At 45.5% G+C, this 17,517-nt stretch overlaps 1 protein-coding gene across 2 annotated transcripts; it reads right to left on the bottom strand.

Moving 5' to 3' along the window:
- Positions 1-1,659: 1,659 nt before the first annotated feature.
- On the bottom strand, positions 1,660-16,724 carry LOC310686324 (cytochrome P450 4V2-like). 2 transcript variants are annotated; one of them, XM_083460002.1, is made up of 11 exons: positions 16,463-16,724; positions 14,282-14,394; positions 12,650-12,735; positions 11,059-11,249; positions 10,374-10,443; positions 9,656-9,782; positions 8,833-9,024; positions 6,739-6,841; positions 5,299-5,433; positions 5,032-5,211; positions 1,660-4,410 (listed from the first exon to the last, which is right to left on the bottom strand). In XM_083460002.1, exons 1-11 carry the CDS (start codon positions 16,671-16,673, stop codon positions 4,250-4,252), a joined length of 1,569 nt encoding a protein of 522 aa, XP_083316128.1. In that variant the 5' UTR covers positions 16,674-16,724; the 3' UTR covers positions 1,660-4,249. The 2 variants fall into 2 exon arrangements, with proteins under 2 accessions (XP_083316128.1, XP_083316129.1); XM_083460003.1 differs by having other exon boundaries at positions 16,294-16,710.
- Between the last annotated feature and the right edge of the window lie 793 nt (positions 16,725-17,517).

Raw genomic sequence — 17,517 nt, 5'->3', positions numbered from 1 at the left:
GCAAGCCACTCTAGTATCCCAGCCAAGAAAACTCCATGGACAAAGACAACAGGCATATGAGTGCCTGGCGTGCTCTGGTCCATGGGGTCATGAAGAGTCGGACACGACTAAACGACTAAACAACAACTACATTGCATAGAAAAGGAATGCATCAAAATCTACAACATGGCTAGGCAAACTAAGGCCGGATCCGGCCCAATCACCTTCTAAATCCAGCCCGTGGATGGTCCGGGAATCAGCATGTTTTTACATGAGTAGAATGTGTCCTATTATTTAAAATGCATCTCTGGGTTATTTGTGGGGTATAGGAATTCATTCATTTATTTTTTTCAAAATATAGTCCGGCCCCCAACAAGGTCTGAGGGACAGTGGACCGGCCCCCCTGTTGAAAAAGTTTGCTGACCTACAAGAACATTCAATATACATTCCTCAGATATCCTCCTAATGGCACCTGCCTCAGACCCGCCAGTTTTGGCTCTCATGAAAGGGCAGCACAATTTCAGTTATTTAATTTATTGTTGGGGGTGGTTCTGCCAAGAGAGGCACTTGTGGGATTTTCTGCCTAAAGTGCCGAAACAAGTAGGTTCACCTTTGGTTCTAGGTACTTTGACTTTTCTGTCAGAAAGCAGCAGGTCCTGATTCAGTCCACTGGCGGAGGAAGCAGAGTGCAGGGGGAGCACACCGTCCCTGGCAGCGCGAACCTGGTGGGGTGCCATCATGGCTGCCCCCCCCCCGCCCGCATTGTCCCCCCCCCTCCGCTCCCAGGACGCGTGCCACACACCTGCGGGCGGTGTATCACGCCCCCAGGAATCATGTCATGCCCCTGCGGGCGAGGCGCCATGCCCCCGGGATGTGCGCCAGCCCTGCCTGCTCTCCACCCCCTGGTGCCAGAGCATGAAGCTCTGCCACTGATCCAGTCCACAAGCACACAAATGTGAGCATGTGCTCACACAGGAACATGTCCTGTTCTCTCCAGACTGATCAATACAGTGGCACCTCTGGTTGTGAATAGGATCCATTCCGGAGGCCCGTTCGCAACATGAAAAGAGCGCAACCCACAGTGGCATGTCTGCGCACATGTGGGTTGTGATTCGCTGCTTCTGCGCATGTGTGTGATGTCATTTTGTGCTTCTGTGAATGCACGAGCGACGAAACCCGGAAGTAACCCTTTCCAGTACTTCCGGGTCTCCGTGAGACGTAACCTGAAAGAACGTAACATGAAGCGAACATAACATTTATCTGTATTCTGTTTAAGCTCCACAGGTCTGCATTTTCTAATAATAATAATTTATTATTTATACCCCACCCATCTGGCTGCACTTCCCCAGCCACTCTGGGCAGCTTCCAACAAAATATTAAAATACAGTAATCCATCAAACATTAACAGCTTCCCTAAACAGGGCTGCCTTCAGATGTCTTCTAAAAGTCAGATAGTTGTTTATTTCCTTGACATCTGATGGGAGGGCGTTCCACAGGGCGGGCGCCACTACCGAGAAGGCCCTCTGCCTGGTTCCCTGTAACTTGGCTTCTCGCAATGAGCGTGTGGCGATCACACAGGGTCCCCGGACGTTTCACCGTCTATTGATCCCTGTGCCACCACTTTATTTCTAGCTGCCACCACCCAGGCCCTACCTGGTACAATATTGAGTCCAGTCAGGGTTAAATTGGAACATAAACTTCTGTTTATTTATTGCAGTTTAACAAGCGTGTGGTTTCAGAAATGGTATCAGTCAATTACAATCATGGGGTTGCCTATCCAGACCTATAACTTCCACTACCTGCTCTCACTCATTAAACCACCTCCAGATATTTACTTGTCTTCCTAGTTTCTAACTGTTCCTGACTCAGCTTATTTCGCTACACTAACTCAACCTACCCAAAGACTCTATCCCAATTCACTCCCACTCCAACCAACCACCCAACTCCCAATGAACTCCCCCCTTCACCCCTCCCAGAGCTGGTTTTATAGTCCCTCTGACTCCACCCCCCTGGGTTCTGATTGGGTAACCTGTTTAACTATTTCACCTCCAGCATTCTCATATGTTACAGTCACATATGAGGGAACCGCCAGAAGGACGCTGGACCTCAGTGTCAGGGTAGAAGGATGGAGGTGGAGATGTTCCTTCAGCAGTCCCCATGTTTTGCATGGGCATACTTATGATTGATTAAATTTTGGCTCAGTTCTTTGCAGAATCACCTCCCTCCACATCAGCCTGCTAATGCACCAAGGCTTTTTTTCAGCTGAAACTTGGTTCTGGCACCTCTGAGGTGGGAGCCTTTTGAGAAAGAAAAATTGAGGCTATAAGCAGAGATGCCAAGGAGAAAGAAACTGAGTGACTCTTGCCCATTGGTATTTAAAAAAAAAAAATGCATAAATGCGTGGCTCATCTATTTCAGGGATGACCAGCTTCTTTATTCTCAGGGACCACTTTTACCTCCAGACATAGGAGTCTGAACAACTCAACCCCTGTCACAGGATAGTATTGTAAAGCTAGTCATCTTCTACAACAAAGATGGAGAGACTGCCTCCAAATGCTGCTCCCATCATCCATCACCACCAGTGATGGTATCTAGGATAGATGGGAGTTGGGAGTCCAATGGCATCCATGTGGTCCAGGGCTCCTCAACCCATTCTAGAGGAAAAGTCTTGGAAGTAGGACTGTAAGAAGGCATCGCTTTCCATTCAACCATCTTTGTCAAATGCAAGGCTGTTTCCATTCTACTGCAGTTCGCCTTCTGCCAAAACCTTTTATTCGCCGTGCTATCTGCTGTGGCAAAATTATGTAACAAGCATAATTTATGTGACTATGTAATGTACATAAATTATGCTGTCGTGATGTTATTCCACCCCCTTCATTTCAGTGCAAAGGACACAATGCAAATGGGGGGAGGGGTGTAATGAATTCTGTATTGTTTGCAGACTGAAAGCAACAAGAACAACAAAACTGACCATATTCACTAGATGATTTCCATAATTTAACGCTGGCAATTTCCACTGTTTTCATCAGTATTTATTTATTTATTTATTTATTTATTTATTGTGTCATATTCAGTTTTATTAAACTGATTGCAGATTGTTTTTGAAATGTTCAGGAGGTAGGCAGCAAAGCAGTTGAATTTACACAGGTAACAAACAGCAATAAAACGAGTAATGGGTAAGAAATGGAAGCAGACACACAATGTAAACTTGTAAATAACTGTTTACTAGAGCTGGGTAATAGCTGTATAATGCAGCATGTATATGTATATACATTTATGAACACTTTAGCCTACTGGCCATTTCTACCTTAGTTCCCTTAGCATTAAAGGTTCAGTCTCTTTTCTGGAACACTCCATATTTCTGACATTCTTGGTCAGGTCACTTGCACTAAAATAAAAGTGTGTGTGTGTGAGAGAGAGAGAGAGAGAGAGAGAGAGAAGTGGACAACAGACCACCATGTATAACGATGCATATGTGTAAAATCCATTAACATTCAATTGGAAACATTGCTCAACTAAAGTCTTGTGTGCTTTTTGAACAATTTACTTAGATAAAGAGTCTCAGGCAAAATCACCATAGGATATAACACTTGATCTAGACTGTAAGGGACCTTATAATGTAATTGGGCAGGGGCGAACCAGAGGCTAAGCAGGAGCAGATCCCCCCATCCTGTCTGTATGCTTACAAAACATAGGCCTAATTTTTCTCATATATTCAAGGTCTTTAAATATTGAAATGAATGAGTTTTTTTAAAAAAAATTAAGCATACAGTGGTACCTCAGGTTAAGTACTTAATTCGTTCCGGAGGTCTGTTCTTAACCGGAAACTGTTCTTAACCTGAAGCACCACTTTAGCTAATGGGGCCTCCTGCTGCTGCCGCGCCACCGGAGCACGATTTCTGTTCTCATCCTGAAGCAAAGTTCTTAACCCTAGGTACTATTTCTGGCTTAGCGGAGTCTTTAACCTGAAGTGTATGTAACCTGAAGCGTATATAACCCGAGGTACCACTGTATTGCTCATCTTCTTTAGGATTAAGGAAAGTCAGCTAGTGGCAACCTAGGCTGAAGCCTACAAATTGCAAAGACAATTGGAATAACCCATCATTTGAATAATCATCTGCTTCTAAAATGCAGCTGCTGGCCTGTAATAAGCAACAACACAATCTTGGTTTAAAAAATGAAGTCCAGGAAGGGTTAGGCAGTCTGAAACAGTTCTAATGCAAGGTGGTAAGGAATTTCCCTGAGGGTTCTTATTTTAACTTATTTTAACTTATTTTCTCTTTTTCAACTGAATCCAGATGCCTTTATCAGGACGAAGAATCAGTTCTCCTACAAGGTCAAGTTGATCACGTCGCTGTGCACTTTCAACAGAGAAGCGCCGTAGGATGGTGGCTAAAATAGTCTTTTCTTCCATCTGTGCAAAGCGCTGACCTGCAGAGGAATTGGAAAGCAATGACAATATACAATTAACTAGAGCAATAATACATATTTATTATTATTCAACATGAGTCATGTGACATTGAGGTCAGGTTCTCAGATTCATTTTTAAATCCTTAAATACTTTTCTGTAATTATACAAAACCACCAAAGAAACACAGAGAGGGTGAGGCAGTGGAATTGCAGCCATCGGAAGGAGTAAGTGAAAAATTGGAAGGGAAGGACTGATAATATTGATGTAGAAATAACTTTAGACTGAGGTGCATTCACACTATACATTTAAAGCACTATGATACTGTTAACAAGTCATGGCACACACACACACCCAAAGAATCCTGGGAACTGTAGTTTGTTAAGGATGCTGAGAGTTATTGGGAGATGTTGATTCCCCTCACAGAGCTACAGTTCCCAGAATTCTCTAAACAACTCGTAGCACCCTTAAACTACAGCTCCTAGGATGCTTTGGAGGAAGCCAGACTGTTTAAATGGATATGACACTGCTTTAAATGCCTAATGACAATGTCTAAATAATCATCCCCTTTAAACACTCCCTGCCGCTGACTGATGGCCCCTTTTTTTCCTTTCCAGATACAGATTTTTGACTCTCATGTGTACCAATACAGTTCCTAGGCCCAGCGGAGAAAGGCACGTATGCATATGGGTGCCGTCCAGCCGCATTCTCAGGGAAAAACCGCTCGGGTCTGAATTCCTCAGGCTCTGGGAAGACATCAGGGTCTCTGTGCAGCGCAAAAGGCAGAATTAGGGCATCCACCCCCTTTGGTACCCTGAATCCTCCTGCGAAAAAAGAGCAGATATTCATGAAATTAGCCCTGAGCTTATAGCCATAGCTCATCAAGCCAGAAACCCACTTGGACTACTTACTAATATAACATTCTTCACTCAGTTTGCGAGCAAAAAGTGGAACAGAAGGGAAAAGGCGAAGAGCTTCTTTAATAACACAATCCAGATACCGTAGTTGCTTCATGTCGTCCATTGTGACATGACGATCAGAGTTCCCTTATAAAACCAGTGGCAGCGAGACAAACATGTGTTATTTATAACCAGCAAAACATGCATCCTAACACTGAAGTTCTTACAGCTATTTTACATGGTGATGGACTAGGGGGCAATTTTAGGTCTAGATCAGTTACTTCCATAATTCATTTCTGTGCTTATTCTCAGGAAGTTAGCCTGGATAGCTTTAAGTCAGCACACTTTCCTAAGCCATGGGTTATAATAAAACAATACACTGACTCATCAAGACTTCCTTTTTGCTAACAGACACTGAAGCTGTGAAGACCACAGCACATCTTATATAGGAATCATAGAATCATAGAATTCAAAGGGACCCTGAGGATCATCTAGTTCAAACCCCTGCATTGCAGTAATATGCAGCTGTCCCATACAGGGATCAAACCTGCAATCTTGGCATTACCAGTGTCATGCTAAACAACTGAGCTAACCAAGGCTGGGCTAACTGAGCTGCCCAAGGAGATCTGGTTAAGAGAGCTACACCAATGGATGGCCATTACTGGGTGAATAGACAGGATCATATGCATCATGGATTCTATCTGCAGAATGATGAGTAAGCCAAGTCAGTGTAGGCCCCACCAGAGAGGTTTCTTGTTTAAAGCTGTACTCTGAGAGCTGGAATGGGGAGACTGTGGCCCTCCAGAAGAAGTTAGTAGAGTATATATCCCATCTTTCCTAAGCACTGGCCATTCTGGCTGAGGCTAAAGCAAGTTGGGGGTCCAGGAATGTCTTCAGGACCATAGGTTCTCCACCTGATTTAGAACAGTGGTGGGGAATAGGAACTGACCAGGGGACCAGACCCTTAATCTTCTCCATACAGATCAATTTTGAAAGACGGTGGGGCTGCCCACCATTCACAGGATCTTGCTGTAACTCCCAACCAGCCAACTGGCAATTAAAGAAATCTCCTTTGACGCCTGTTTGCAGATGCTGCATGGTTTCAAAAACTACATCTGCAAGCAGACATTTCCCCCCTGTAGACAGCATTGCTCTCTAGGAACTTCTTAGGGCAACCAATCCCAGCATTCATTCTCACTTTAAGCTCCCTCTGTAACCACAGCCTCACCTACTCCAGACTCTAAGTCACATAGGACATCAAATGTGCAGCAGGTGGGTGTGGTTTGAGGAAAAACAGCCTCATGGGCCTAAATGGGGTCTGTGCTGGGCCAAATTAGGCCCAGAGGCCAGAGAGTCCCCATCTCTGCAATAAAGGAATCAGCATGAGCACATACCTAGAAGTAGCCCTGCATTCTAAACTTGCCCAGGCTTATACCCACAGGAAAGACTCACCAAAAATTTCATCTAATTCATGGTGAACCTTCCTTTGGGCTTCCGGATGACGTGCAAGCAAGTAAATACACCAGTTCATGGCAGCAGTGGTAGTATCATGACCCTTGGAAGAAAGAATTTAAGAGGTCTAACATGTTCTCACAAAAATAGAATTCTTAACCATTATAATGATGGTCCAATCTAGGGCCCAAACAAGCTAGTTCAAATCCAAAATTGAAAGACACCAGTCCCATGCACAATAGTAAGTCTTTCAAAATTTAAAGTACTGTATATTGGAAATACCAGGTGCCAGGGGATCTGCCAGGCCTGGTCACTTCCCACGTGCCAAAGGCAAAATGACACTCCTGAGTCACTCCCGTAATCTGAAAAGATCTTGTTTGAACAGCTAATAATCCTATCTAGCAATAAGACAGACATATAAACTGAAGCTTTGCTTCTAAGGTGCTACTTCATTCTATTTATATCCTGCCTTTCCTGCTTTCACACAATTCCAGAAAATGTCATAGAATTAACAATAGAAAATTTCATACGAAAACAATTTGTTGTATAAAAGCATGCTTCCTTTGTTGCTGATTACTCCATTGTAACTCACTCCAACTTCCCAGGTCTTAAAGAGCAACAACCTTTGGAGATGCCTCCCGCAAGACAACAGGCAGATCCCTCTTGTCTTTTGGGTGCCCAGTGAAGACCTTCCTTTCTCAACAAGCATTTTAAGTGCGGATCATTGATCCCGGTCTACATATGGATTTGTAACTGTTTTATATGTGATGTTTTTAAATTGTTTGTATTGTTAAAGAGTTCCAAGATATTTTAAAGGAAGGACTTCATAAATGGAATTGAATAATTAGTAAATAAGCAAGCATGCTTCAGTGCCTTTATAACCACCAGAGGGCAAATACACAACAATACTGCTAATTTTTTACCAGTGGATAAAGTCACAGTTTAATTACCGTATTTTTCACCCCATAGGACGCACCGCCCCATAGGACACACCTAGTTTTTTTTGGGGGGGGGATAAAGAAAAAAAAATTATTTCCCCCCCAGGCATGGGGCTGGCACGGGGGAAGCCCGAGCTTCCCCCGACCCCAGCCCCCAGAACAGCCTGCTATCCGCAAGCCTAGGGAGCCGCGGAGAGCTGCGCGAAGCCCTGGAGCACTCTTTAGCGCGCCCCAGGCTTCGGAGTGCAGGCAGCTCTGCACGCCCTTCAGGAGTGCAGGCAGCTCTGCACAACCCTCCGGAGCCCGGTGCGAAGCCGCGCCGAGCTCCCAAAAGTTGCGCAGAGTTGCGCGCCGCCCGGGAGTGCAGGCAGCTCTGCGCACCCCTCGGGAGCCCGGCGCGGCTTCATGCGGGGCTCCCGAGGGTTGCACAGAGCTTCATGAAGCCTGGAGAGCAAGAGGGGTCGGTGCGCACCAACCCCTCTCGCTTTCCAGGCTTCAGCGAAAGCCTGTATTCGCCCCATAGGACGCACACACATTTCCCCTTCATTTTTGAAGGGGGGAAAGTGTGTCCTATAGGGCGAAAAATACAGTATATTCACTGAACTACCATTAACAATCTGTCTGGCAACTGTGTGAGAGTTGCAACCAAACCAGCCACACTCCCCTAAATCTGCCTCTGCATTGGCAGACCAACTCTGCACAACAAAAACATCTGCAAACATGGCATGAAGGCTGGCAATATCTGCTCTTTCAGATGACTGCAGTGCCTGGAGACAGACAGGTTGTGCAACCACAGCAGTGACCAGAGGAGGAATGACCGCCGGGAGAAGCATAGAGAGAAGAAACACCATGGTGCATCTGCAGCAGCACAACCAGATGCCTTCATGTGCCCCAGCTGCAACAAAACATGTCTCTCCCATATCGGTCTCTACAGCCACCACAGGCGCTGCGACCTTCCAACAGTTTGACTTCACCCCCAAAGGGACACACCTCCAATGTCTCCTGAGACAGATGGATGACCACCAAACTACCAAGTCATCTGATAAAAAGACCCTTAACGTCTTGTCTTCGTTCAAAGACCTTCACATACATTAGCTTGTTGTGATCCTTTAAATAGGGGAGGACAACCAGCACTCTTATACAGGGCATTCTGTACCTCAAACATGAATGTATCCACTTCCTCTCGAATGTCCAGGTAGTTCATCTTATTCCCATCATCATCAGTGGCATTCAGAAGCATATCAAGGAAAGCTCTCCTGACTTTGCGCCTGTTTTGCTCACCATTGCTGACAACATCACTTCCATGCTTCTCCTGGTTTTTTAATTCACGAGCTTTTTCTGCAATAACCTTAGACAGTCAAAACAAAACAAAAGTCATTCATTTCTCAGGTTGCATAATCCAATGTGTGTACTCCCTGCAGTGTCATATAAAGTGATAAGCTATCTCTGTTGCACCCTGGACCTAGCAAAGTGCATTGTGCTGACAAGGAAAAAAAGGAATATATCCAATTGCACCCAACTTGTCTAAAGCGCCCTATGGACACTGCCATGGGCAAAAACCTACTTCTGGGTAAAAAATCAGGATACAAGGCATTTCAAATATCTCTGTAAAAGCTGTCTGGATGTAAATGCACTGCATTAAAATGGATGCCTGACTGAGTAAATCTGATGAAGGTCATCTTATCCCTTGTATCAAAAGAATTCTAAGTGACAACTCCTCACAGAGACAGTGATTTTAAGCTGAACTTACCTGTATTCTGAATTGGAAAAAACCCACTAGGGAGAAATCGGTTTCTTAGCAGACCCTACCTTACAGGCATGTGGTGAAGATAAAATGGGAGGCCCCACATACACCTTGTGAACAGGCCCTGAACAGGACTCTTGAGCCGGGAGAGCCACAATTGTGAATATTAGCAGAAATCACTTTGATATTGGTGTCTATAAAACATCATGCATGAAGAGAAAATGCAACAGCTTACATTATCAGTAAAGTTATGAAGTATCTTCAGGGTCCTGTAATGTTCTCTTCCTTGTTGGAACATGAGGTACGAAAGGTCAGACCAGAACCAAGGAGACCTCTGTCTTTTATGAATCAGATCGGTCATCCTAGGGTAACAAGCAACAACGCTTTCTAGAAAAGTGCTGCAAAGTACAGCAAAGAGCCCAGATTTCTTGCAACTAGGCTGTCATGTAAAGAGGCAGAGAAACATAGTTTACATGTGAAACAGATATGCCATGGCATACAGTTGTCGCCCCTATCGCCTGCAGGGTTAATGTGGCTTCGACATCAGCATTCAACCCACAGAGAGGCCACCTGCAACCCACCTCCAGAAAAGAGGTGCAGGGAGGAAGCTCATACAAAGCAGACCATAATAATAATAATAATAATAATAATAATAATAATAATAATTTATTTATATCTCGCCCTCCCCAGCCGAAGCCAAGCTCAGAGCGGCTAACAACAGTAAAAAAATAATACAACATTCTAAAATCATTTCCTTTGAAGGTTTATCATGCAGACAGTCAAGTTAAAGCTGAAGGTTGTCTGCATCATGGAAGGGAAAGAGACTTTTTCTCCTAGTATTTGCGGACCAAGGCTCCATTGAAGGGGGGGGCTGCAGCCCTCAAAATGTGGCTAGAGTCCAACTACCATCTCTATTTGCTGCTGCTGGAATAGATCATCACATTGACACCTACCTGTAGACAGCTTGGACATACTCGGAATCCTTATTCTGTTGTGCTCCTATGTTCTTGCCCATAGCTGTTTCTAGGAACAGGAGAGAAAGAAATCAGTTAGAGAATCATTTGCCTACAAACCAAAGAGTGAGACATAAAATGAACACAGGGAGCAACCATATATCAAGTCATACTGACTTCCAATGGTTTTCTAAGTTTCAGAACCAGGGTGTTTCCCAGCCAGGATTTGAACCCAAGATCTGCTGCACTCTACCACTGGTCAGTTCACAGTCAAGTGTGTCTTGTACTAACACAGCACCACTACTACAGTAACTGTATCCAGAACTTCTAATTTCCTCCCATAGTATTGTGTGTTTGTGTCCCAATCATGACCTGTATTCAGACTGATGGCAAATCAGCAATTATTCAAACTGATCACAGTCTCTTATTTTATTTTCCAACTCCATCAGTGTATATTTTAAATCCCTGTTCTCCACTGGATTATTCAATCAGCATTTAAATGGATAACAAGCTATTTGTATTATGTAAATGTGCCCAATTTAGGAAGCGAAATGTAAGTAATATTATTGCAAGGCGAACAACTCTTCTGGTCAGATGTCACAAAAATGTCCATTCGCCCAACAAATGAGCAAGGATATTTAAACCTCATTCACTGCAACACTTTGACAGCAACAACTGCATTTACCACAGATTACATCAAGGGCACACAATGTGATGTATAAAAAACAATCAAATGGCTCCTTGTCCACATGCTTTTCAAGTTTCTGAACAAGGATATTGGCTTGTTCATTCATCACTTCAAGAAAATCATCTAAGATGGTGAAATGGAAAGTGGGCGTTAACATTTTCCTTCGAGACCGCCATTTGCTTCCAGTGCTGCAAAACAAAGACTGAAATATTATTTTTCTCTACACAAACAAATTTCAAAACAAAATGCATGTAATGTCTTCAAGCAGAACCAGCCATACAATATTGCAGTGCTCTTGTTCAGGTTTCCAGTCACTTCATTCTGCCTTGCCTCCAACTGGTCATTTCTTTCTCTAACATTCAGCCAACATTCCACAGTCACTGAGCATGCTCAGTCCTCAATGAGCTGTTTTCCCTTGGGTTTTTTTTCTCTGTTTCATCCACCACAAAAAGATTTGCTATTGCAAACCCTGGGGTTCCCCTGAACCTGCTGAGACCACCCTCGTTTGGGCTACATAAAGGTGTCATTTTGACCACATAAGGACCAGTGCTCCGTGAAATGAGATCACTAGTATGATATATGATGATGTTCATGCACTTAAACACTTTTTCAAACCCCCAAGTCATGGCTGTAAAATGCCAATTCTGGATTTATCAGTTATGAAGGGTCCCCTCTTAAGGCTTTTTCCTCCCACACTCTTATCTCTTTCCTGTTCCAGATACCAGGCAGAACTTCCAGTTCACCACCTCAGTGCCATGGAAGACTTACATTTCCATACTTAATACAGTCCTGAACCTTACTGTTTCAGAAATTCCTTCCCGTCAAAACATCTGTTTCCAACTTGCAACATTGCCTATTTCTCAGCAATTGGTATTTTAGACAGATAGAATGACCTCAAACCATCTACCCCTTCAGGAAGCATGTGCAGATTCCCTCAGCCAGTTTTATGCTCCTTAACACAGGGGTGAGGTTCCAATTTTGCCCATGAGGCCATTTCTCAAAAACCAGACTCACTTTCCCCTCACATGATGCCATCTATGTTGGACAGCTAGAGACATGGCTATAAATGAACCACCAGGAGCCTAAAAGTCAGTATCAATCAGCTGCTTGGTGCTGCCTTCAAGCCCATATAATAAGCTACACTACTGTGTTCCCAGTGAGGAACTCCGCAGGGCAGTTGACCTCTGCCAAAAGCAGGTCTTGAAGTCAGCACCTATTGGCTCCTCAATACTTCTTTTCTTGATTAAAAATTAGTTAGCACAGGTACTGAAAAGGAGGGGAATGGAGCAGGACTGCACCTGAAGCCCCATCTCCAAAGTCCACACAATCAGTAGAGCATCTGAAAGGGGCCTCCCATCTGCAATAAATACCTCTGTGTACAAGGAGAGACCCTTTTCACACAATCAGTGGGATGTTGTGGGTATGGCCTATGACCTCAGTCTAGCTTCCATCTTCATACATTCATTAAATGTGTGGGGCAGGCCTTCAGAACAGGACTAATAGCTCAACCAGTACCACACTCCACTTACACAAGGCGTGACAAAAGGGTACACGGCCTCACCCATGTTCTGGGTTGTTTTTGACTTACCTTGTTAGAAGTCCTGTGCCCAGCCAGGGATGCAAAAACTTGTAGGGATCGGATTTTGTAATATGCTTAGAGCTACTCAATACAACCTGCCAACAGAAGAGATCAAGGGCATAAATTATCGACTTTGCCCTTCTATGCTATCTATTCAGTTCGGCCTTCAAAGTAAGTCAACTATCTGAAATAGATTCTATTTGAGTTCAAAGTGACTTAGTGATTTCGTGGGCTTGACTAAAGTGGTTTGCAAGGCAGGTTTGCTTTATCTTTATATTCCGATGTTGATTATGCCCTGAGATATGACAAATCCTGAAATCAGAAACTATATTCTCTAATCTGAATGCAAGTTAAGTTTGTTAGAGACTAATGGAGCTTTATCCCAGATATGTGTGCATAGATTTGCAAAACACACACTAGCAATAAAGCCCCATGAGACTCAATGGAACCTATTTCTGAGGAAATATTCACAGGATTGCACTGATAGTACCAGGCTGAAAATGAACTTTACTTGGATACACGAGCAATGTGTACAGCTCCATCTATCACCATTTTGATGTCTGCTCAGATTATATCATAACACCAGATGAATGTCAACATTCTTTCCCTATTTTCTCTCTCCGTGCAATAATCCAAGGCATGCATATGACAGATTTAGGATTTTTCTCGCAAAAGCCTTTCATGACATAATAATGCCAAGGGTCAACCTAGAAAACCGCTACACAACTTGCAGTCCACTAAGGTAAGGTAGCCAAGGTGATGGATGATGTGTGTGAGGAAATGTGTGGGTGGGTGTGTCTACAGTTTTAGCAGACACTCTGGCCCTATTCACCACCCATTCCAGCAGATGAAGGGGGTGTGGTGGGTGTAGTCTGCCCCAGGTCTCACCACTGAGGGGGGTGACAAAATGCCAGGCGGCACTCACCGTGGGGCCTGCAGTGCACCCGAGCCACACATCTCTCCTGGGAGAGACATGGTGGCTTGGCGCGTGCAGGCTCCGCGTTGCCCAAACAGTCCGCCCGCTGCCTCCCCCTTGCCCCCCCCCCCAGCTGTAGGGCAGCTGAGTGGGATAAGGCAGGCAGACTCCAGATCCCCCATGGTGTGCCCCGCCCCTATGGGTGGCTCACCCTGCCCCTGGGCGCGCGACCCCAGGAGCCCGAGCACAGTGGCGGAGCTACATGCTGCAGCCCCCAGAGCGGAGAACAGGTGGGGGCGTGGCTGGCACCACATGTCCCGGGGGCGTGGCGCACTGCCTGCGGGGGCGTGGTGCATGTCCCGGGGGCATGGCGCACCACCCATGCGGGTGTGGCACACAGCGCAGGGGTGTGACACACCGCCCGTGGGGGTACAGCATGCATCCCGGGGTTGCACGGCATGCGGTGTGTATCCCGGGAGGGCGCGGTGCGCGACCTGGGGAGCGGCCGCAATGGCACCCCTTCCCCTAATGGCACCCGGTGTGGCCCACTCCCCCCACCCCCACCTTCGTCCGCCAGCGCCTGAGCGGCTTCCTCCACCACTGGCCCCACCCACTGCTGACATGTACCCATTGACAGTTTAATCCCCGCAAATGTAACCCTGGGTGGAGGGGGGTGGGAGAGACTACTCCTACCCTGCTATGAAGAGTAACAATGGGAGACTCACCTCAACAGTATCTGGATGATATAATATTAAAAAGGGCAATGGCCCTACCCAAAGGAGTAACAGTGGGATATTCCGCAACATTTCAGTGGAACGTATCACCTGAGAAAAGGCACCTGGAAAAAACATGCATGCAGTTTGAAAATGAGAAAGTGAATGATCCCACATCCATGCTACTTGTTCTCATGAGAACAGCACCCACTCTAAGCTAAGATTAATAGTTACATAGCAGGAGACCCCTCTACCCAAATTAAGATTGCAAGAGATGAGGGGCAGATTCCAGCCTCCCACCTCCTGATGTTCAAAGAGAACAATTATGTGAAAGTCTAAGACTATAGTTTACATTTGCTTAGGATTCATTTTGACCATATAAATGATCCCCATTTATGAGTGGTTCCATACAAAGGGATGATTCCACATGATTAATGGGTAGTGGGCCCCATTCTAACATTGCACTGGGTTGCTTGGCTCTGTCCTTCAACCTCGTAACATATTGGGAGAACATTTGAGGGGAGAGCTCATGGAGGCCCCAAGGGCTTCCAGTTACATTGCAAAGCCAACCTTGCTCTTGATACAAGGCAAGGTGTTGCAGTCTTGGGAGCAGGCAGAGCAGCACAAACCTGTTTCCCTTGACTTAACCCTTGACTTAGCATTGTTGATAGAAAGCCTCCTGACAATGACACCTTGTGCTGGAAATACCTGAAGGTCCTGTTCAAATGCTCTTCTTAACTAATTCATTCCTGTTTGTTTGGTTTTTTAAAAAAATAATAATAATCATGTGTAGAAAATCTAAGTAGGACAGGAAACTGCTGTAGTTTCTTGCTGCAATTATGTTTACTGTCCTTTTTGCGGAGTTTTAATTATGCCATTGTGTTTTGTCATAGTTTCATATTGTGACTGCCCTGGGGATATATAGTTTCATGAAGGGCATGCAAATGCCATAAACCTATGGCATGCAAATGCCATGAACTGATTGTTCAAGAGATATCTAAAAGTTTTGCAGTTCAACTCCTATGGGTCATGCCACACTATCTTGCAGCTTGCCTGTAGCTCAGCCCAAACGTGCAGCTGTGAATACAAATGAACAGGGAGGGCAGAGGTTGTCAATGTGGTGCCTGTGGGTGGCCATGTACCCACAAAGCCCTTCCTGGTGACACAAGGTCCCCTTCTCTCTCCCCCCCCCCCATGAAACTGGAAAGGATTCTGCTGTATCCGATAAAATAGGGGGTGGCACGGAGGTGGTGCCCATAATAATCTCTCCATTCAGCAAATGTGCCCACGGGTCCGAAAAGGCTGGCTACCACTGAAATAGTGGCATGAAAATGGAGTACCCCCACCCCACTCACAGTTCATTATCTACACAGGGCTTGTGTTCAGTACTGTAACGGAGAAGGGGCAACCTTTTGAGATGTTTCCAACATGCCTTAAACAGGTTTCAGGCGTTCTTTTAGATTTGGTTGGGATGTGGAGGATAATTACTTCCAATATCACCAGAGCTGATTAAGCATGCTACAAAATATGGACTTCATCCTATAGAAGATAATTGGCTCCAGTATGACTTGCCTACATATAACGGAGTTCTGAGTACTTCCTCATTAGCATATTTGCTTTAGGCGTAAGGATTTCTTTAAATCTAACATTTTAGCTCTTTGGGGAACCACCAAGGATCCTAAACAGAGCATTCAGAAAAACTTCCAAACTCATTTTATGCCGCCCACCAACACCTCCTGATGCTACCTCATTCTTCAATCACATGAGAGTTTCATCCTTCTCTTTTATTTCCTCCTTATTTTTTGAGATTTTTTTCTTTGGGGTGACCTCCTCCACCCCCGCTTTTCTGTGTAGTTTCATCTGGAACAACTGAAGATACAGTATTTTATTCGATAATAAATTAATTGACAGTTGTGCTTTTTAAAAATAAAAATCAACCTGCTTGCTTGCCTTTTTTAATTCACGTGATACACTCACACAACTGCGGTAAACAGACATTGCACAAAAGGAAATGACTGGAGTACGTGTCGGTCGGAAATCCTTATTGAAATAAAGAGCAAAAGAAAAGGCAGAACCTCAGAGTGGGAGATGAAGTGTAGCGCGGCGCGGGTTTGCTGGTTCACAGCGCTGCCTTTTTGCGCTGCTTGCGCGCATCAGCTGCCCGGAGGAGAGGGAGGAAGAGGGCGCCTTTACCTTTCCGATCGCGGTCAAGGAGCAGCACATTGCCCAGCAGCGGGTACCAGGGACTGATCCCCGGGATGTGCTTCAGCTCCCTGTATTTCCAGTACTGGGCGAGCACCAAGCGGGCGAGCAAGACAGTCAGCAGCGTGGCGAGCGCGGCGAGCAGGGCAAGCACCCAGGAGAAGAGCCGCGCGCCCTCCGGAGCCATCGCCCAAAAGCCCATCGTCGCCGAGCGCGGACGGCGTCGCTCTGCTCCGGGAGCGGAACGTTTTGCTGAGAAAAGAAGCCCCAGGGCGAGAGGAGGAGGCGGAGCCGGCGAGGGGCAGGACTGCGAGAGGGGAGAAGGAGGTCACGGGAGGGAGAAGCGGGCAGGGCAGAGAAGGGCGGGATGCGCTCCGTCTCCGTCGAAACAGGATAGTGGCATGGAGGTGATAGGCGAGGATAAAAGGAGCGGGCATACAGTGGTACCTCGGGTTACATACACTTCAGGTTACAGACTCCGCTAACCCAGAAATAGTACCTCGGGTTAAGAATTTTGCTTCAGGATGAGAACAGAAATCGCACAGCAGCGGCAGCGGGAGGCCCCATTAGCTAAAGTGATCTTCAGGTTAAGAACAGTTTCAGGTTAAGAACAGACCTCCGGAACGAATTAAGTTCTTAACCCGAGGTACCACTGTACTGGAAGTTCTTGTGGCCTCTTGCGAACCAAGAACTCAACAGTGATAAAGGTGATACCTTCACATATGAGTGTCATCTTTCGGTCTTTGTTTTCTCTTTACATTTCACAATGCCTAAACGGTTGAATAAATTAAAACTGGACCAGTCTTGGCATGCATGGTACCATAGTAGCCATGGGCGTAGCCAGGATTTATGTTGGAGGGGGGGGCAGAACCGAGTTATCTGCAAGGCGATTGGTCAGTTAGTTACGTATTTTTATTTACTTACTTGATTTGGGGGAGGGGGCAGCTGCCATGGGCGTAGCCAAGATTTATTTATTTTTGGAGGGGCAGGACTTTTGTTGGGGGGGAGAACCGATGTGAATGGTCAGTTAGTTAAGTATTTCTATT

The sequence above is a fragment of the Podarcis liolepis genome (genome assembly GCF_965112155.1).
Source record: "Podarcis liolepis genome assembly, chromosome: 9".
In the NCBI taxonomy this organism is placed as follows: domain Eukaryota; kingdom Metazoa; phylum Chordata; class Lepidosauria; order Squamata; family Lacertidae; genus Podarcis; species Podarcis liolepis.
The sequence above is the reverse complement of the archived record's forward strand: the minus strand, read 5'-3'. Positions and strand labels throughout refer to the sequence as shown.

What these genes read in the sequence shown, in the direction of transcription:
- LOC310686324 (XM_083460002.1), bottom strand. Translation starts at nt 16,673, where the DNA reads ATGGGCTTTTGGGCGATGGCTCCGGAGGGCGCGCGGCTCTTCTCCTGG. An exon ending in GGCACAGGACTTCTAACAAG is followed by an intron (nt 11,250 to 12,649) that starts GTAAGTCAAAAA and finishes TTTGTTTTGCAG; the next exon opens with CACTGGAAGCAAATGGCGGT. An exon ending in TTCATAACTTTACTGATAAT is followed by an intron (nt 9,025 to 9,655) that starts GTAAGCTGTTGC and finishes TGACTGTCTAAG; the next exon opens with GTTATTGCAGAAAAAGCTCG.